This window comes from Manacus vitellinus, unplaced genomic scaffold (assembly GCF_001715985.3).
Source record: "Manacus vitellinus isolate BGI_N305 unplaced genomic scaffold, ASM171598v3 scaffold_9_pilon, whole genome shotgun sequence".
Lineage (NCBI taxonomy): Eukaryota > Metazoa > Chordata > Aves > Passeriformes > Pipridae > Manacus > Manacus vitellinus.
Genome location: NW_021940917.1, coordinates 19,761,103 through 19,783,283, shown reverse-complemented (window position 1 = coordinate 19,783,283; position 22,181 = coordinate 19,761,103). Strand labels below are relative to the sequence as shown.

Here is a 22,181-nt window from a genome sequence, read left to right as displayed (position 1 = left end):
TTTCAGAGCTTATTTTTTTCCTCTCACCGTTTTCTTTTCTTTCTCGTCCCCAACACACACACACACACACACACTTTAAGCAGGATATATTGTGTGTTCCACCAAAACTCTGAAAGACCTGTACACAAGCAAAGAAAATACCATGTAATGTCACAATGCTGGTTGTTCTCATCTTATAGAAAAATGGATGATTGGCAGTTTAATAAGCAATGGTTGTTCTTGCTGGTGATTTCAGTGTTGACTGCAGTATCTAAATTAATAAGAGTGCAAATATCTGGTGTAATTTCTCTACAGCTATACAGTTCTTTTAAAGAAACAGTTTTTGGTTTGAAGTAGTATTCTTTCACTGACCCTCCATGTTTATAAAAACCAGTGTAGTTAGCAGTAGCTAGAGCACATAATACAGTGCCGAAGTTTGTTTTCAGTGCCTTGGTGTTGCTGCAGATTACAATTTTGACATCTATTGCAGCTATTGACCATTTAAAGGTGATAATCTCTTTAGGTTAAGATTTGTATTAACATTGTAGACATTGAGTGAATATTCTGCAGTTGATCTGGAAAAACTGAGTTTGCATTATTAGCTGGTAGCCATGTCAAGAGACCTGCCATTCTTAACAGCAGGTGTTTTCACTTTAGTGATTTGTGTTTCCAGTGTAAACAGTTATGTGAATGCATTTGAGAGCTGATTTAATATAAGCTGAAATGGTTGAAGGTGAAGGAAATGGGTAAGAAACTCAGTTTGTAACTGGCTGCTCACCTTTTTCAAACTGCAGATTAAAGGCAAGAGATCACTTTCCCTGAATCTTTTTTGCAGTTTTGTTGGGTTTTTTTTCCTCTGTTTGTTGCAAAGACAGGATGAAAAATAGTAGTGATTTGAATTGTCTGATTCCGTTTATAAGCTTTTCTTAAAACCAGGTGTGTAGTTAGAAATTTCTCTGCTTTGAGTATGAACTTAGTATTTATCGGTGTGACCATGCTTCAGTTTGCCAGAATGGTATTGTTTGCTCCTTCATTACAGTAATTCCTAGCAGAGTTGTCTATTTTGTTGTGACTAGAGGAGGCCTTAGCTTATCAATAATTTCACTCTAATTCCTCCTCCTACTCCCAGCTGATTTAAGAAATAAGAGAACTACATTTTGATCAGAGTGTAGTCAGTCAGTGTTTGTGTACAGTGGAGACCCAAGTTAATATCTCTGATTCATTAAACACTGTTATGATTGTACTTACTGTGATGTTGATTATGGGAAAGTACATGTGTCTCAAATCCATGAAAAAATTGACTCATAGTACATCTCGTCATAGTTTTTGTGGTGTATAGAGCTTATGTGGGTAACTGCATTTTCTAACCTGGTCCCTTTTAAGTATTTTGTGGCCTTGCCTTTTGTTTTTGTTTTGTTTTGTTTTTTAACTGAATTGCTACTTATTTGCCAGTAGCCTTATTGGTTACTTATTTTGGGGTTCATAACAATTAAATTTTGACTTTCTAATCAGTGCTGTGAATAATCAATACCTTGTCCTAAGAAGAATTTTGAATGCTTATATGTTTGTTTGCTTTTAAAACTTGTAGGTGGTTGCTGGAGCACAAGTTTTAAGTATGGATACATTAATTACTTGGCTTACTTTCACACACACTTGGTGTGTTCTGGCCCTCTAATCCAAACTGGTGGACTGCCACAGCTCATCTTCAAGACAAATAGTGATTATGTCAAGAGCTGCAGAAATTGGACATAACTGGCAAGAATAATAGTATATCATCAGAATTCTTGGTCTTGCAAAACCATCTGATGTCACAAATTCTTAAGTTTGGCTTAGGAAAATATTTTTATTAGGTCCTGTTTCAGTGTAGCGTTGCAGTGGCATCTTGGCAGTGTACTCAGTACTACTGGATTGTTGAGAACTGGTTGTTGTACACTTAAAATGACACTTAGATCAGCCAGTCTCCAGAAGAAATGTAAACCCAAGAGTTTGATTTGCTGTGATCAGTGAACCTAACAGACTTAGCTAAGTGCAATAACTTACCACTCCATTACCTTCTAACAGCAGGGTTAGGTATGTTTGCCCTAGGCTTGCTCTTCCAGAATGTTTTAGTGATCCTTTTGTCTTTGGAACACTGCTTCTTTGACTAACACAATAGAAATTAAACCTAGTCTTCAAAGAAAGGCTGACCTAAGTATGCACAATGAGTAGACACTTAAACAGACAACAGGGAAATGCTGGACTTTTTCAAATACACATTTCCCTCTCTATTTTCCAGAGACTTGACTTTGTAAATGTTAGCAAACCAAATTGAGTAAACTTGCTTAAAGTTCTTATAAATTATTTGGGTCAACTCCATCTGTAAGAGCACGAGTAAGAAAAAAATAATTCCGTTATAAGACTTAGAAGTTGACTTGCATTTACCACAGAGTGGTAGAAAGCATAGTGATTGTACAGTAGTAAGGTGCTGCTGTCATATCCCAGACAGCTATTATTTTTGTATATATAATTTTTTGTGTTCAGGGGGAGATAGCTGCTTATCAGTAAGGAAAGTTGCAGAATTATAGAGTGATTTGGATTGGAAGGGATCATGAGGGTGATCTAGTTTCAACCCCTCAGCCATGGGCAGGGACACCTTCCACTCAGCGAAGTTGTTCAAAGCCTCATCCAGCCTGACCTTGAACATTTCCAGGGGTGGGGTATCCTCAACTTCTCTGGGCAGTCTCTTTCAGTACCTCACCACCTTCAGAGTAGAGAATTTCCTGCCAATATCTAATCTAAACCTACTCGCTTTCACTTGGAAGCCATTCCCCCTTGTCCTGTCACTTCACGCCTTGGTGAAAAGCCCTTCTGCAGCCTTGTAGGTCCCCTTTGGGTACTGGAAGGCTGCGGTAAGGTTATCCCAAAGCCTTCTCTTTTCCAGGCTGAACAACCCCAGTTCTTCCCTACCTGGCCTTGTAGGAGAGGTGCTCAGTCCTCTGAGGATCTGCTGAGAGGCTCACCTGGTCTGTATTTGCCATGATGCAAACGCATGTGACTTCAGCCAATTGCAGCAGCCTGTGACAACTTGTTACCATGGTGTCTGTGCAGGTTCTTGCCTTGTGTTGAAGTGCGAGGTAATTTGCAGGAGACTGAACAATTACGAGTGGGTTAAAATTTACCTTTGGATAAAGTGACGCAAGGAAGGTTATCATGACTTTTTGAGTAAGTCATCTCTTCTTCAGATTTTTATAAAAGTCTTGTCTTGTAAGATTTATTTAAACGTGGAGTGCCATGTAAGTATTAAATGATCAGTCAGTAAGAGCATACACAAGGTTAAGTATAAGTATTTTTGCATTGCCTGTTAAGGGGATGCTTTAAAAAAAATCATTGTACTTTAGAGTGCTGGTATAGTATGTATAAAGTCACAAGAAGAATTGTTGCAGTATAGTGAAAAGAAATTAAGTATTTGTTACTAAGTATATAATAACTGGTTTTTAAGACCTTCAGCTAAATTCATGTAGCTGTTCATGATGATTCCATAGTAGAAGGGTAAAATAATACTGAAATTGAACCCTGTCTTCTGTTAGCACAGGCAAATCATTCATTAGTAAAAGAGATTGTGCATATCTGTGCTGCTTGAGAGAAGAGTAGACTAGAGTTCTAAAATGAGTCTTTAAAAATGCATTATATGCATCTTTATTGTTTTAATACTAAGGTGTGCATAATATTGCAATAGTGGGCAAATATATTTTCTTCTTTTCAAAATTAGTTGTGCTCTGCCAAAGAGTGACTTAAGGGTATGTGTGTAGATAAAATGTTAGCCGTTAGAAAGAAAATCAACTAGAAACTTTTTTGTTTAAAAACCGCTACATGGATTAATGTGGAACTTAAAATTTGATGTTGACAAGCACATTGGTTTTGGTGTTTTTTTGTTGTTTTTTTTTTTTTTTTTATTTAATGAAGCTGTTGTAAGCTCATTTAGCACATGTCGGTTCTCTTAGACATTTTCTGGCCCTTTTTCTTCCTCTCAAGAATTCCAGGATAATATAGAGCAGCATATAATTAAATATAACGAAGATAGTTTTGGTCAGATGTTCCCAAACTGTTTCCAGTTGATTCAAAGACCCAAATAATGGGAGAAACCTTGATCTGTGAACTGTTGAGCTGGATCAGCAGAGATGATAGTCTCTTGCAGGTGCAAATGTCTGTTCAGCAAGGGAAGATTGATTAAAACCTCTGGACAGAGGTGGGCTAATTCCCACACAGCAATACTGGACTGAATGTTCCATCAGTTTCACTAGAGAAACTTCTTGCTGCCTTTTATATGGAAAACAAAGGATGAAAAATAGACAAAGCATGATTAAAGTGCACCTTATGATGAAAGTGAAGTCATCCACTTTGTCCTTCTTTGTCCATCTTTTTAGCCTGCCTCTGGTTTGCTTATTCAGTAGCAGAATGGGGGTCAGTTCTGTGCATCTGCACTTCCAGTGTTACTGCAAGGATTGATCAGTGTATTATGGACATGCAGGTGTTAGAGATGCTATACCAGTTCCTGAGTTCAGAGAGCTGTAATAATTTGGTGGTTATATTCAACACAAAACTAAGTACAATTGTGTTTGTATTGTTTTCAGTCTTCTACTCCTGGTAGTTAAATAAGGCTGCAAGTCAAAAGATCATTGTGGAGCGGTGGACACTTAAATGTTCAGAGGTTTTACTGAAGCATGGGGTGAGTTTATAGGTGCTTCCCTGAGGGTTGAGAGGTGTCCACTCAATCATTGCTATTAAAAGCTTGTGAGGGCAAAATGGAGAAATTCTTGCTGTTGAAGATGATTAGATTAATATTTGTCTGTGTTGATGATGCAGGTATTGAGGTGTTACCTAAAAGACCTCGGAGAAAAAGACTCCAGGCAAATTTAGTGCATGAGATAAGATCAAGAGAGCAGGTCCTTTAGTGAGTGTGTAGGCCTAGAGGAACACACATCACGGGGCCCTCAGACAGGGGTTCTATGATTTTATAATAAGGTCCATCCAATCCCAATTTGTCCACCCCCGGTTCTGCCCCCAACACACCCCTTCAGGAATTGGGTCTGGGGGCGTGTGGGACCCTTTCTTACTCATCTTCATCTTCTTCAAAGCGTGTACAGTCCTTGGAGTCCCTCCAAAGTTCTGAGCTTGAAGTTCTCTGTGTCTGTGTGATATCTTCTGGTCCAGGCCTTAGGGTGTTTTTCTACAATTCTACCTTGAAAAGAAGACTAAACAGGCTAAGGGAATTTTAGAGGGATTGATATGAAATGGGGGAGTAAGGTTTGGGTGTGTGTAAACATTATGCTGCAGGGTGAGAGATATAATACAGCTACATTAAAACCTATATTCACTACACATCTGCTAAAATCTATAAAAGTTAAAAATAAAAATAAAGCTCTGAGGCATCCAGGTATACTGGTAAAATGAGGTGGGTTTATAGGTGCTTGTGTATATGGGATTGTCTGTCTGGAAATTTGTTGTTACTTCACTTATTCATTGTGGTTTTTAAAAAATCACTGTACTTTTGCTCCATAAGGATCTATAACTTGAGACAAAATCTGTAATCTCTTAGAACAAAAGGTTTTTTCCTTAAGTACAGTGAAGTACTCTGAGGGAATTGTATCAGAAAAGACATTATTTTTGTCAGTCAGCTAACCTCCTTCAGATGCAAACATCGTAATTTAACTTACTGAAGCTATATTTGTAAGTAATAAACTTTAGGTATGCACTGAGAGCTTGTTTTTGTTAGGAAGATGAGTTTTTTCAGCTATAGAAGATGCTTGTGTAGGTATGACTTGTTCCATGATGTTCTGAGGAGTTCTGATAAACCAGTAAATAATTGCTTCCTAACGCCTGATCTAAACCTACTGTCTTTCACTTGGAAGCCATTCCATTTCCTGTCACTACATGCCTTGTAAAAAGTCCTTCTGCAGCCTTGTAGGTCCCCTTCAGGTACTGGAAGGCTGCTGTGAGGTTGTCCCAAAGCCTCTTTTCCAGGCTGCACAGCTCCATCTCTTCTCAACTTAACCTTGTAGGAGAGGTGCTCCAGCCATGCCATCAGCCTTGTGTCCCTCCTCTGGACCCATTCCAGCAGGTCAGTGTCTTTCACGTGCTTGGGGCCTGACACCAGGGGGGTCTCACAAGGGTGGACTAAAGAGGCAGTATCTCCTCCCTTGACCTGCTGGCCACTCTGCTTTTGGTGCAGCCCAGGACGCAGCTGGTGTTTTCACCTCCAAGTGCATGTTACTGAGTCACGTTGAGCTACTTCTCATCCACCAACACACACAAGTCCTTCTCTGCAGGGCTGCTCTTCAGTGCGTTCTCTGCCTAGCCTGTGTTTGTGCTTGGGATTGCCCTGGCCCAGGTGCAGCACCCTGCACTTACGTGGCCCTCTTGAACAGCATGAGTTCCTCACAGTCCCACCTCTCAGGCCCATGTTCTTTGTGTGCAGCGTTGTGTGGGCTGGATAGGATTGCAGCTGTAATTCGGTGGTGTGTTTAATGTGTTGCTGAAGATGACCACTGAGACTTGCTTAGCTTGTGTTCTGCAGTCTGCTTTATGCTTTTTTTAGATTATTTTTGCTGCTGACTGAAGGGCAGAGTTTTTTGGAGGTGGTGGCTAGAAGTTTTGTTTGCGACAAGTAGCCCTCAGTGAGAAACCAGAAACCACAGAGGAGCGTGTACTGTGGTTAGTTTTGCAGATGGCCTAGGACAGAATGAAACTCTGCAGTGGTCCCAAGACTACTGGTATGAGGAGCTACGTAAAAAAAGGTTGAGCAGCTTACTGAATTAGTCACAGTCAAATGACTGAAGGACTTTTTCTTTAAAGCAATGGTAAAATGGTTTATGTAAATGCAAGGAAAACTGAAGGCTGAAGTCAGGGAGTAGGATAACGCAAAAAGAATGTAAGGGAGTGCTTGAGAAGTAAGGTATTTCTAAGTTGGTTTTTTTTAAGAGAAGAATTCTTGGCTTGCTTTAGTTCAGTATTTCGGAGTGGCAGATAGCTTTAGAAACTATGGTAGAGTGGCAAGTGGTTTTGACAGGTGAAGGGGCTCTGCCAGTCTGGAAGGGTAACCGAAGTGTGATAAACATGGGGAGAGCCAGGCAAGCCTGGGTGCTGCCAGTGGCACAGACTTCTTAACCTGATACCCTCAATAGAAGCACTTCAGTGTGTGTATGTGGTATCACTAGTCATTTTTGTTGTGTGCCTGGTAAGGCTTTTCTCAGCTCATAACTGGCTATTATGCATGTACTTAAAATGCTGTGAAATGTGAGAAGAGCAGAGCTGTAATGAACGTGGAAATAATTAATTGTGGTTTTATAAGGAAAGCTATGTGATTAGAGTGAAGCAAGTTTAAGGAGTGCTCAACTTTGCCTTTAATATTTGTTTAACTTTATAGCAGTGCATCATGGCAAATTCAAAAGGTCCTACTAGGAAAAAGGTTAATAATGCTTTATAAAAAAATGTCCCCGAGTTCTGTGGAACAAGTCTTTAAAAAATGTAACAGTAATTTAGAAACCTCCTTTAACTTATCAAACAGTTGTCTGTATACAGAAGCTTGAGTTTAACGTCATTATTTCTACATTTGATCTTTTATTAAACGTTAATTTTTAGATAAGGTTCAAATATTTTAGACTGTTTTGAGGATGCACTGTATTGTACACTGGTACTTTGTTTTGTGTTTAGTTTGCATACTCTTTGAGCAGATTTTTTTTGGTATTGGTCTGAAATAAGAACTGTAAAATCAAAACGTTAACATTGCTATCTTGGAGTTTCAACAGCTTGGGCAACAGCAGTTCCTGCTTCAGATCTAGGACTTGATTGTGGGCTGTGTTTTATTTACAGTGTTCTTAGTAGTACAGAATGTGCTGAAATAAGATGAATGGAAAACTGCCTCATGCTTTTAACATCTGTGTTGTGAAGTGAGGTTCTTTATCAGCTATTTGATCAAAATCATTTATGGGAGTTCTTGTTCCTACCTTCTCTTCTATTTAACAACTCTTATTCTCTTAAAAGAGTCTGAAGTCATAGCTTTAGGTAATTTTGAATGTACAAAGTGATTCTGATAAAACCCAAGTGTAAGGACATAAAGAGCACAGTTGCCTGTCTCAGGCACAGTCAGGGCCATAGAAGGAACTTGCCATAAGATAAATCTCCATAACGGGAGCTTGAGATAAGCACGGAAGGGAGGAATTTGCAACAGGAAGATGCTGTTTCCAGGCCTGGCAGAGATGGGGTCTGTTTAGTGCATCCTGGTTAATGCATCCAGACAAAAATTCCTGCTGTGGCAAACTGCGTGGAAGGAAGCAACTGCTCGTACCTGTATCACCAGTCAAACAAATATCACCTCAAGTTATGGGAATACACCTGCATGGATACCCGAAAGTTGGATTCTCTGAAGCTGGTACCCCCGTGCGATGCAAGGGCGCACACTCCCAGGGTGAAGAAGGACCAATGGGACGCTGCTGGATCCATGGGTGTTGATGTACCTTCTGCTTGATCACTCTCTCTCACATTCTCTTACCTTTTCTATTTCTTTCTATCTCTCTACCTCACATTGATTGTTAAATAAAATCTGTATTGTTGACTTCAGCATGTGATCTCATTTTCACCTTATTTTGGGCAAAAGCATCTCTCACTAATTGGATCTTAACATTAAATTGTTGTCGTGGGCAGGATCCCTTTGATATGGTAGTTATCAGTGCAGTGCAAAGCTATTGCAGTGTTTTCTGGTGTGACCTGGAGCTGTTTTTTTTTTCTCTAGGAGAAAGTCAGACTGACCCTCAGATGGTTAAGAGGGAGAAAGACGTTAACCCTCAGTGAGCTAATGACTGATTCAAAAGGAATGACCTTTTGAAGGTCATTTGAAGGAATGACCTTTTGAAGGGTGAGACAAATGGGGTTGTCCCCTCCTGATGAAATTAAAGGAATAATGCTAATCCTTCTCCTCATGGTGTCATCTGGACACATAACGATTGGCATGATCCACAAGTGTTGGCTGATAAAATTACAGTTCTTACAAAAGAACATAAACTAAAACCGGGCACAGGAAAGGCAGCTGTATGTGCTGGTTTGGTGCTGCCCTTACAGAAGCACAACAGGGGTCCTGGCTGTTCAGAAATCTGAAAGCGAAATAAGATCTTTACAAGATTTGGTCAAAGAATTGAACTGCTAGCTAAATGAGGAAAATGGTGAGGCTTCAGGCAGAGGCAGTGCCTGTTGCTGAGCTTGAAAAGAGGCTGTGGGTGGAGCCATTGCTTGCTGCTCAGCACGATCATATTGGAAAGTTTCAGGCATGGCTTTGAGATGCATATAAGAGAGAATTTTATGGGTTAAAATGGTGCCATATGCAGCTACTGAGATATCAGTCTGGCCATAAATCAGGTGAGACTAAAATCCAACAAGTGGAATCCTGTCAATGCATCCCATGCATTTGTGTTGCAGTTGTTTCTCATCAGCAATAAAATTTCTAATAGATGTGGCAGTGTAACATTCAGTGTTAATGCAATGGGATGCTGAGAAGCTGGGTGTGCAAACTGGATGGCAAGGAGTTAAAATCACTGGAGTAGATGGAGCAAGTATTATTTGCCAGGCTGCTAAGGTTAATTTATGGCTCCTGGGTAAGAAGTAGAAGTCTGCTAACCCTAACAAATCCAGGGACTACAATGCATTTACTCCACGCAATACCTGCACTCCCTGATTTGAGGATTGCTGGGGTATCACGGTGCCAGATTTTTGCTTCAGCACAAAATGGAATTTCTAAAGTTATAGCTGATGTGGCTCCAGTAACAGCTGCAGTACCCAGTATTGCAAACCTAACAGCCACAATACAAGCACCCATGTGCTTGGGCACTGATGGGGTGGTTTCACACGCCCCTTCCTTTTCTCCTGTCTGGCTGGTGCACAAACTGAGCAGACAGTTGTAGTTTAGTTTATTACAGGAATTGAATGCTAATACTGCATCTTGAACCACTACTGAATTGGCACTTACCTGGAAGAGAGGTAATACACCTTTAAAAGATTCCCACAGGGGTGTAGGTGTTCAACCACTATTGCACAGGCTGATCTTGTCAAAATTCTACGGTCTTGCTCCCTCTGGCCATGAAATAAATCTGATCAGACCCCCCTGACAAAGTAGGAAGGTGTTATAGGGAATTAAACCAAATCAAACTATAGCAGCAAAATTTATTGTAAGATTTATATAAAGTGCAGATAAGCAAATCAGCGCACTGGGTGGCCTGGAGAGACCCCTGCTCTCCAACAGCCCACAAGCTCAATAAAGACAAACCGCAACTTTTATACTTTTTCAACTCCCTCCCATAGTCACTTGTTAGCTCTTGATTGGGCTTGGGTTCGAAGGCTTCGTTCTGGTTGGTTCTGTTGTAGGCCCATTTTAATGGCCAGGGACTTTCCATTCAATAGTTTTAATTAGCCCAATGTCCTTGCAGCTGAGTATGGGAATGGTATCCAGATGATCCAGATGTTCTCTTTGGTTCTTCTTTATCATCTTTATCCTTGACCCTCTGATCCTTGTTCTCTTCTTCTTTTCTAATGAGTGCACTTGGACAATATTTTTAGAAAAGCAGGATATCGTATACGTGCTCAGTAAAGTAAAATACTTTGCCAACTAGGGAACTGCCAGTTGCAGGATAGTCAACTTACAGTAGTAACACAGCAGTTAACTATTCCGCAGCTTACAACTCCCCAGTCCCAACAAAGCATTAGCTACAATATACAGAAAGTACAAGATATAGATTTTGATGAGCAAATTATTTTATCATTGCTTACTTATTACAAAGGCAACAACAGCAGTGGGGCAAGTGCTTCATGAAATAGAAGTTGAGATTCCACCTGAGAAATACCAAGTCCAAGCTGTTAAACAACTTGAGCCCCTAAGGGATAACCTGTCCACACCAATTGCTCTGAGACTTGTATTGTTTTATTTTTCCAGAAATGATACCAGGAATGCTGCCAGCACACCCCCACTGGAGATCATGAGTCACTCACTAGGGACGACTCCTCTCAGAATTACAACACTGTGGTCCCCTCAGTCCTTCTGGAAAGCAGATTAACCAGTTTGAGTGGGGGACTGGACAGTGAATTTATATGAGAAAGCTCACAGAAAACAGCCAAGGAGATACCATAATCACTTTTCCCCTAGGCCCCTTTAAGTTTTTAGTTGCTTGTGTGGTAGGCACAGGAATAGAATTAACACTCAGTGGGTTGTTCCTTCTTTTTAATAATTGGTCTGTAGTAGGCCGAATTTTCACTTTTTATAGGAACCTGCTAACAGATGAAATCGAGCTGTGTGGAACCGATGGAAGTTTTAATTGTCACCATACTTGCCTGCAGTTTATTAATTCTAGGGATTCATTGGTGCTTTTATCATAAGCAATTTATTGGGAGACAAAATATTAATAGGATTATATATGACAAATGGTTTTATGTATCATTTGATTTTTGCTAAGCTTATTTTGTCTTTTTACTGGGAATAAAACAGTATGGGAAAAGCTTTTACTTTTATCTTACAGATGTTTTACTTTGTCTCAATAGTTGAAAGTTAGGGAATTCAACCAAATTTAGCCTGGGAGTTAGTACAAGGATTTATGCATATTTGTAAGCATACAAATCAGGGAATATGTATAACTCTTCCCAGTTTTGCCTCAAAAGGGTTTAGGTTTATGATGATTTGACTAAATTTTTAGGAGATATTGACAAGTGAACTAGATAATCTTGACAAAACAAAATAACATGTTACGTGGGAAATGGCTGAGTCTACCTCTCTAGACCAGAGAGAGGGATAGCCATGGACCTCAAATGGGACATGGGTGGAATACTAACTGTCATGTAACTCTTCCTGGAACCATTTATGGAACCATGTTATGGAAATGTTATCACTCATTAAAAATAACATTGCAAAATGCCACTTCTGTTCCCTGTGTGACAGTACCATGGTGGGTTTTTCCAGATCTCCGAGATTTGTATTCCCACTTGAAGATCTGATTGGGTTTCTGTTGGGTTTCCTATGTGTCCTAAGGGCTTCTATCTTTACTTCATTTATTTTATTTATGCTAATCAGTATGGTAACTACATACATTCTGTACTGCATGTGCATCTCAGTTGTGGGTGCAGCAATTTTAAAGGAAGGTCATGACCAGTAGTAAAGCACAGTGTTTGTTTTTTGTCAGGATTAAATCACAATAGAGCTCTACTCTGTCCCCCAGAGCAATAGAGTATGGGCCCAGTGGAAGGATGTGCTTGCATGAAAACCTGTTTTATGAGAACTTTTTTGTGTTTTGCATGAGAACTTTTTATGCATAGATGGCCTAGTTGAAGGAACATACCCTCAGTAATGGGACTAGATGTGCTTTCTGAGACCTTAATTTGCAGGTCCAACAAGTGTCGAAAAAAGGCTTTACAAAATCAGTTGGCATTAGATATGTTGTTATTAAAGGAACAAGGGGTATGTGGAATGTTAAATCTCACTAAAACTGTGTTACCATTCACAATGCAGCAGCATCGATTGAAGAAGGCGGAGCCAACAAGAAAGAAATCACTGCTAATCACTCCAACCCCAAGATTGGCTTCCAGGAGTTATCCCCAACTCCTGGCTGATGTCAGTACTCAGATCCTTGGGACTCACAGGGTGGGGGCAGAGGCTAACGAGAATTGGGTTGATGAGTGTAATTGGATAGCTGTTGTGCACTGTATGATTACTTGTCTTATTACTTCTGCTGCTTCTGTCTTGTCTTCTGCAATGCACTACATGCACATCACCCCTGTGGATAACCCGTGAACCAAGGAAAAGTCCAGAGAGGACCATCTTTGAGCCACAGGGTGGTATAATAATACTTGTCTGACAAAGATCACCCCAAGTTATGAGAGTGTGCCTCTGTGGATACCTGGCACTTGGACTGAATAAGGGCGGTGCTCCCAGAAGAATGGTTTGGGGACCCCCACCACTGAGAAGCCCAGGGTGAAGAAGGACCAGTGGGATGCCAGTGAATCCACAGGTGGTGACTGTCTTCTGCCTGATCGATCAATCTCTCTTCCCACTGCCCCCCCTTTTCTGTTTCTTTCTGTCTCTCTAGCTCTGATGGTTAAATAAAATCCGTATTGTTGACTTCAGCATATGGGCTCATTCGCACCTTAATTTAGGCAGATCTTAAGACCAAGTGATGAAGTTCAGTTTTAAACTTCTACTTAATAAAAGCAGTTTTAAAATCATCACTTTTAATCGCTTGGAAATTACATTTTGCTGCGGCATGAAGTATTGATGACACTCAGCATAATATCAAACCTCCGAGAACATTTATTGGACTTTCTGTGTTAGGTGGCAGAGACATGCAGCTCAGTTTCATAACTTTTGTGTGACAGTCTGTATGATAACTACTAATACTGCGTAACAATTTCTTCTTAATGTCTCAATGAGCCACAAATGTGGCTCACTTGTTAGCACTTTTAAACTTCTGATTATCCTATCCTCAATTGTTTATCCTTATCATATGATCTTAATTTTGCCCTAGAAGAGAAATCTCTTTATGAGAAGACTTTCTGTGCATGGGTCCCACAGATTTGTGAACTTCAAGAGTATGGTTTCCTTACCATAGCTGCACATTAAGGCTTCCTACACAGTGATTTCTTGAAGTACTTGGACAGATACTGGCAAGTTAATAATGAAGTTTTTTACAGGATATGTTGAGACTCTCACCTGCATGCAGTGAACTGATACTTCCAGGTCTCTGATGGGTCAGGCTTCAATTTCTGCTTTTGTTTGCTTAGATTTGTTGGACAATTTGTAATAAGGCCTTTTTTTTTTTTTTCTGCCCTGCAAAAAGAGCAAAAACTAGACTGGTACAAAAAAGAGCAAAAACTATACTGGACTTTTATAACTTTGAAGGTAGAAAGCAGTTCTCTTATGATATGTTCATACATACTTACTGTTTTGAGTCATGTGTTCACATATGCTGAAATGGTTATCCAGATGAAAAGTTATGCAAAGAAAGCAAGGAATTTCTAAGGAATTCCCAAATAGCAGACGAAAACACTGGTACTGGGCAAACAGATAAAGATCGTATGAAGACTGGTATGAAGGAATAGAGAGGGGGAAGAAATAGTATGAAACTCATCACTACAGTGCTGCTAATGTGGTCAACAATTATGGCCAATAATCTGTAGCAGTTTTAATCTAGATTGGGGGAAAAAAAATAAGCTGAATTATACATGAGACCTTTCTGTGCTTCCACAGTGCAGATGTCCAGAGAGCTGTTTCTCAGATTGCCATTAGACTCTGCCAGGCTAGCAGCTGACCTGCTGTTTGAATCATCTCCGGGCAGTTTTTGTCTGGGGCAGTTTACTGTTCGCTCTGCTTGCACTTGTGGCCTGCTGAGTAAAGTCTTTGGTCCGTGTAAGTGCAGTGCATGTCATGGGGTATCCTGTGGAACTGTGTTTATGGTAAGCCACTTGTGAAGACTGTCACTTCTTGAGGCCAGAATTCCACATTTGTGTTGGATGTGAAATTTGTACCATATCCTGAAGAGTAGCATAGAATATCAAGCCAGTCAGATGAGAATCATGTGACCTGAATTTGTGGTTGCCCAGAAAGTCTGAAATAATCCTTTGATTGCAGTAGGATTTAGATGCACTTTAGAAAGTGACAACTTGGTGTATTTCGAAAGAGTAGGCATTGGATTCTAGATGCATAAACATTCCAAGAATGCTCTTTGGAGAGCCTTTGCCTCCTAAAGCTGAGCTTCCATAATCAGTTTTGGTGATGTGGCACCAGTTAGATCTATGGACTCTTATCTTGGGCTGGAATACATTTGGGAAGTCTCACATTTTACAGTTACTTTTTCACCTATGAATTTTATTAATTTTAAGTATGTAGCACACATATATGTGAATAAGACAAATGCCCTGTATACTTCTTTGCATAGTGCTTAGAATTTTGAAATTGATCTCTCTCCCAGTCATCCAGGGCTTTTCAAAGAGCATCTGCTCCTGCCACCAAATTATGTCCCAGTGTGATACAGTGTGTTCTTCCTGTAATGTAGAGCAGTTGTCCTGCGTGGTAATGTTGAATGTAATTACTCTGTGTTTTGGGGGTTTTGTTTGGTGTTTCTCTGTAGAAAGTGAATGGTCCTATTTCCTTAGTTTTTTTGTTTTTCGTGCTACTGATGGATGAGTGCTCTAATGCAGACAAGAAGACACTTATTTTCTGTGCTTTGAATCTCCCACAATAATGGGGGATATTAAAACAATGCACATGTATTTATGTAACCATAAGGGTAATGTAGGCAAGGCTGAAAAATATTTACATGCTTGGAAGAAGTAACATCTTTTTAACATTGGTACTGTAACAATTTTATTTTTTTTAAATCAGAAAAGGCTGAATTCTAACATGGGTGCTGAGAGTCCTGTGCTCTCCTGATCTGTTTACTGATGTTCTTATTGCAATTTAAAAGTGTAGTGAGGGAGTTCTGAAAGTTAATCTCACAAGGTAATACTCTGATCCTGGGAATGTGTTAATTAAGTCCCTGAAATTAAAGAAGATAAGCAAGTTTGTTTAAAATATTGTTTCATAATACTGACTCTAATGAAGTTTTTACTGCTACCTTTACAAAGTGGCTCAATTATGCAGTCAGAGTTTATTTCAAATTACAGCCACTGCAAATCTGAAATGCTAAATTGCATTAAGTGAGACAGGCTGCTTTAATGATATGGTATGAAGAAAACACAGTGGAAGTAAAGAACAAACTATAGTGTGGTCTCTTAACAGCTGCATTTGCTAATTCAAAAGGAAAAAAACAAGCCTGAATAGGAGACAGTGGAAATTACACTTCCAGGATTTCTCTCTGGCTGTTCTTTCCATTTATTTTGTGTGCGTGTGTGTGCGTAAGAACTTTAAAATTCAGTATTTGTGAGTTACCATTTACATGTGATCTTGTAAAACTGTACTAATGCTTGAAGTTAATGAAGATAAACTAAAAAAATAATTAATTAATCCACCTTTCACCTGGATCACTGTTTCTAACTCTATAATAGAGCAATGGTAAGGACATTGTTAAAAGACAGTTTAAGTAAAACTTGCTCAAACTGTTGCCTGAGACAGAAGACTTCTAAAAGAGTAGCGTCCTTTGTAAAGCTACCTGTCTTAATTCTGAACCTTTGGGATAATTCTTCAAAATAATTCCTGTCATAGTTGTTACTGTACTACGGTGCCTTCTGGCACCACCTGGTGGGCTCCAGCGTTTTTACTTGGCTATCTGAAACATTCCTCCTGTATGCAGCTCCCTGCTGAGAGCTTCCACTGCTCTGGCAGCAGGAACAGACCTGAGAAGATGTGAGCCTGCCACTTTTGTCAGAGACTGTATAATCTGAATACAAGCGACAGGTGCTATTACCATCCCTCTCCTTCCAGGTTTTTACCTGGAAAGCATTTCCTCAGCAAATTGTTTCCCTATGTGTTCAAGATGGTTGTACTGTTAGGAGTGAGGCACTTAAATTTGTGAGTTTGGCGTCAGTAGCACTAATTATCACTGCTTTTGTACTACTGACATCCCTCTTCGGTGGATAGTGCGGTCATGAAACTTTCATGAGAGCGCAGTAAACAGCATCATAACCGTGTGTTGCAATGAAATGCATGCAATCTTGTGGAAATACAGGCATGAATGATAACTAAAAGTTTAGCTAGGGAATTATTTTAGGTGGTTACATTCTTTTCATGGAGTAAAAAGCTCATGTAAACATTTTAATGTTTCCAAACAGCTAAGTTTGTAGAGGTTCACAGTGAAAACTGCAGCCTGTGCATGTTGGATTTTCCTTCATTTCCCTTTATGCTGCAAAAATTATTTTTTATGTGGCTACATTTTTTCTCTCTTAATATCCTGTCTTCCTGCCTAGTCTGATAGTATGATTGTACTATTTTCATTAAAACTCGTATGGTTGACAGTTTGCAGGGCTGACACTTGATATTCTCTGAAATACTCCACAATAATTAGAGCTCTATCAGACAAAGTAGTCATCTAATTTCCACATGGGTTTTTTTTAAAAGTATGCTGTGATGTAGAAAAGTTTGTAAAAAACGAGCAACACACCTGGGCTGGTGAGTAGCAGCTCACAAGTCAAAACAATTTGTCTTTTAAGTGAAAGCTGCAGCTGCCCCCATGGTGACCTGTGCTGTCGGGTGTTGAGGAAATGGGTATCTGTCCTTAAACAACATAAATTTTGTTTTCAGAAAATCAGGTTTTATACCTTCTTAATAATATCTTCAGAACAGTCAATGTGCAATTGCAATGTAAATTTAATTCAGAATGCTAGTGTTAAGCTTAAGTTTCATCTTCAGTAAGGTTTTGAATTAGTAGCTTAGTTTCTAGAAAATCAGCTTGAATGGCTGAATTACATTTTGACTTCAGTAGCCTTATGTTCATCCATAGGTTCAGAGAGCAAAGTGAAGCACTTAGTATTAAGTGCTAGCATATGAATTGTGACTTTTAAAGGATTAGGAATAAATTTTCCGGTTTAGAGGTATGACGTCAAACTTGTGGCATAGTAATGATTGGGGACATTCCATTAAAAAAAACAACTTAACTGATAGAAGACCTTATCCTTTGAGGTGTTACAGTTATCTTTCTAAACATAGCTATCCTAATCAGTTGTAATGAGTAAGCAATGATAAAATAATTTGCTCATCAAAATCTATATCTCGTACTTTCTGTATAATGTAGCTAATGTTTTGTTGGGACTGGGGAGTTGTAAGCTGTGGAATAGTTAACTGCTGTGTTACTACTGTAAGTTGACTATCCTGCAACTGGCAGTTCCCAAGTTGGCAAAGTATTTTACTTTACTGAGCACGTATACGATATCCTGCTTTTCTAAAAATATTGTCCAAGTGCACTCATTAGAAAAGAAGAAGAGAACAAGGATCAGAGGGTCAAGGATAAAGATGATAAAGAAGAACCAAAGAGAACATCTGGATCATCTGGATACCATTCCCATACTCAGCTGCAAGGACATTGGGCTAATTAAAACTATTGAATGGAAAGTCCCTGGCCATTAAAATGGGCCTACAACAGAACCAACCAGAACGAAGCCTTCGAACCCAAGCCCAATCAAGAGCTAACAAGTGACTATGGGAGGGAGTTGAAAAAGTATAAAAGTTACTGTTTGTCTTTATTGAGCTTGTGGGCTGTTGGAGAGCAGGGGTCTCTCCAGGCCACCCAGTGCGCTGATTTGCTTATCTGCACTTTATATAAATCTTACAATAAATTTTGCTGCTACATTTTGATTTGGTTTAATTACCTATAACAACTGGTTCTTATGAATTGCTGCTGTGAATATCTTTAGTTAGCTCTTTCTAAAAACTGCAGTTTGCTGAGTGTTTGTCTCCCTGTTGCTGTTTCTTCGTAGAGGTATTTCTCTGTGTTGCTTTATTGTTCCTAGAAGTTAACGGGTGCAATTCTCGAAGGAATTGTCAAGTGTTAGATGTAAATGCATTTTTCTGCTTAACAGCTTTACCATACCTCAAGGCATGTCCCTGCTGTGTTTCCTTATGCAGTAAGGCACAAGCTTAAGGTACACTTCTTCCCTCAACTGGATCATTAGTTAGGGGAATTCTTCTGGTTTTAACCCTTGTATGAAAATTGACAACAGCTTCCAAAACTGAAATAGAAGATGGAAGACCTGTACTGATTCACAGATAAGAGAGAACATGATTGCAACAGTGATATCTCTTAAGGAAATGATCTGATCTCACTTGCCTTAGTTGTGGGCAACATTGAAGTAGTGAATGATTCTGCATAAATTTCCAGAAATGTTACTCTTAAATAAGTTAAACTGTAATTATTCGAAAATATTTTCTTTTTTCAGGTGGCGACAAATTTCTGGAAATAAATCCTGGAAGGGGCTTTTAAAAAGTTGTCCTCACCTCCCTCATCTAGAGGAATGTGATGACTAAACAAACACTCCAGAAATTTGATGAGTTTAGTTGTAGAGAGTTGCCAAAAACTTCATAAGATCTATGAACAATCAACTTACTTGACAAACTGGTGGCTTGAGCAGTCACTGCAGTGGAACATCCTGTTGAGTGTTAAAACAAGCATTAAAGTGAGACTTGGTTAAAAGAATACTTTTTTTTTTCAAATTAAGCTTCTAAAATACTTCACCTGTTTTGTTTTTCAGAGTACTGTAATTGAAAGTGCATCCTTCTACATTTGAAGAAGTATAAGTTTGTGATTGAATGGTGGATTAATAAGTAGTCTAATTCTAAGAGTGAGAAGATATCCTGGGAGTTGGGAAGAACTGGATTTTCACCCTAGTCCAGCAGCTTTGCTGCTCACTTAAACACAGATGAATGAAGACCCCATTTGGAAAATCACCAGGTCAGCGGTCCAGAGCTGATGCAGGTGAGGTATTTTTTCTGGGTAGTTTTTATTGGTTTTAACGGATAACAGTGATCTTACTTTATTGACCTTTAAAATATGTTAATGATTTTATGCAGATGTTATTATTCTTGTTTTTCAAGAGCAATGACTTTGGTTCTAGAAGCTGATAAATTGAAGACATACAGAAGTTTAATTTAGCAGTACAGACACGACCTTCATTTTATGTTGCATCAAAAGCTACGATCAGTGACCTGTAGGGTCATGTCAGTCCCCTGTAGGGAAACATGATGCAGCATATTTGTTGTCACCAACCATTGTAAAGTGAAGCTTTTATATAATTGTCAAGAAACCAACCAAATGCCATATCTAATTGAGAAAGGTCATTTAACTTTTAAAATACCCAAGCCATAGTCCATTCTGATGCTCTCAAATACTCATCCATTGGGAATTGGAGCAACTAATACTGGAAGATTTCTCTCTAACCCTTTGGGAACTTTCAAACCTATATTTTACCTGTGACTGGCTTACAGTTTGCTGTCACCCATTTGAAACATGTACTGATTCCAGAGGTAACTACAGTAGCTTCAAAAGAGAGACCCAAGACAAAGTCTTGGACACTTATTTTCTGTGAGTTTTCATTCCTGCAACTGCTGAGTCCTTTTGACACTGTCAGAATGCCTGTGGGAGTAGAGTTGTATCTCTAAGAGAACAGAAGGGAGAACAGGCTTGGGACCTGGTCCTTAAGCTCAGTCTTGTTGACTTCTGAGCATTAATGCAGCACTGTGCCCAACTTCAGAGAAGTGGCATTAGGTTTTTCAGGAAAATGTTAGAAGAATTTTCTCTGACCACTCCAGTGTGACATGTAATGAACAACAAAAACTACAACACATGAAACTTGTGTAGAGGGTGACTATATGGCTGGATTTCTTTTTTCCTAAAAACCAAAACATTAAGCTAGGACATTTTACTTAAATTTAAGAAAAAAAAATTACTTCCTATTTGGTTCTTTTTGCTCTTTAAACAAAATAAATTAAAAAAAAATGACGTACGTATTTTAGGAGTCACTTTTTCAATTGTTTGTTCATTATAGTTTGTCCCGTAACTGGCACCATGCCAAATTGCCATTGAAATTGACAAACAGATTTCTTGAGATGTCATTTTTGCTTTTTAATATGCCTCTGCAGAAGTTAAAATTTGTCTTTTATCTTTTTTACTCTTAAATGGGAAGTCCTTAACTTACATTGATTTGATTAGCATAGTATCACTGTCATTTAAATACAGCCCATAAATCATACACATTTGGTCCGTCTCTGCTCCTGGCATAGTTGTAGCCTAGGCTTGGGAGTCTGTGGCTTTCGGTCACTGGCAGTTATGTTCTCAAGGAAGACAGCTGCTGACCTCCTTGCTGTTCAGGTTAGGGTTGATCATATTCTGTCTGCTGAGGCCAGGCAGCTTGTACTGGTACTCTGGAGCTCTGCCCGGGGATGGGCAAGGGCTGACCAAGAGGGTCGGGGTTAAAGGGAGGGAGGGACAGGTGACACATCAGTGGGTGCCTGCTGCAGGCCTCCCGTCCAGGAGGATGGAGCAGATGAGAAGCTCTTCAGACAGATAGAGGCTGCCTCATGTGCACAAGCCCTGGCCCTCATGGGGTATTTCAGTCACCCCAGTGTCTGTTGGAGGGACATCACAGCATGGCATAAGCAGTCCAAAAGATTCTTGGAATGCACTGATGACCATCTGATCCTCCAACTGATAGAGGAACCAATGAGGACAGGTGCTGTGCAGAACCTGGTTCTCACCAACAAGGAGGAGCTGATGGGGAATGTGAAGCTCATGGGCAGCTTGGGCTTCAGTGATCGTGAAAGGGTGCTTTCAGCAAGGAAGGTACACAGGAAGCTCACTGCTCTGGGTTCAGGATATCAGACTTGGGTCTCTTCAGGAATCTGCTTGGTAGAGTTATCATGGGCTAAAACCCTGGAGGGAGGAGGGGCACAAGAAAGGTTGTTAATTTTCAGGGACCAGCTCTTCCCAAGCTCAGGAGCAATGCATCCTGACAGGGATGAAGTCAGGCAAAAACCCCAGGAGGCCTGCGTGGATGAACAAAGAGACCAGGGAAAATGTGGGCTCTCTCTGGAGGGAAACAGGAGACCTGGTTGCCTGTGATAGAGGTATTCAGTGACTTTATCTCAAGTCTTTACCAGCAAGTGCTCCAGCCACGTCTTCCAAGTCACAGAAGGCAAAGGCAGGGACTGGAAAAATAAAGAACTGTCCGCTGTAAGAGAAGAGCACATTCAAGACCATCTAAGAAACCTGAAGGCGCACAAGTCCATGGGACCCGGTGGAACTAGCAGAGAAAGTGACACTGTCCATCAGATTTGAGAAGTCATGGCAGTCCAGTGAGGTTCCTGCTGATTGGGAAAAGGGGAAACATAATCCCCATTTTTACAAAGGGAAAAAGGGAAGATGCAGGGAATTACAGGCCAGTCAGTCTCGCCTCTGTGCCTGGCAAGATTGTGGACTTAGATATTCCTGAAAACTATGCTAAGGCACGTGGTAAATAAGGAGTCCGTTCCAGTGAGACTCCACGTGGAGTACTGCATCCAGCTCTTGGGCCCCCAACGTAAGAATGATGTGGATCTTTGGAACAAGTCCAAAGGAGGGCCACAAAGATGATCCCAGGGCTGATCCCAGCTGCCCTACAAGGGCAGGCTGCAGGAGCTGTGGTTGTTCAGCTTGGAGAAGAGAAGGCTTTGGGTTGACCCAATTGTACCATTCCAGTACCTGAAGGGGGCCTAAAAGAGAGCTGGAGAGGGACTA

At 40.0% G+C, this 22,181-nt stretch overlaps 1 protein-coding gene across 2 annotated transcripts in view; it reads left to right on the top strand.

Annotated features, from left to right (window-relative positions):
• The window catches only part of SPIN1 (spindlin 1), a 45,216-nt gene that overhangs the window by 6,535 nt on the left and 16,500 nt on the right, over nt 1–22,181 (top strand). The window contains exons 1-2 of one of the 2 annotated variants that reach the window (XM_018085986.2): nt 8,747–8,869; nt 19,162–19,385. In XM_018085986.2, coding sequence (XP_017941475.1) covers nt 19,334–19,385 — 52 coding nt within the window. In that variant the 5' untranslated portion in view covers nt 8,747–8,869; nt 19,162–19,333. Of the gene's footprint in view, nt 1–8,746; nt 8,870–19,161; nt 19,386–22,181 lie in introns of those variants that run through there. The other variant, XM_018085987.2, reaches the window with a different exon arrangement.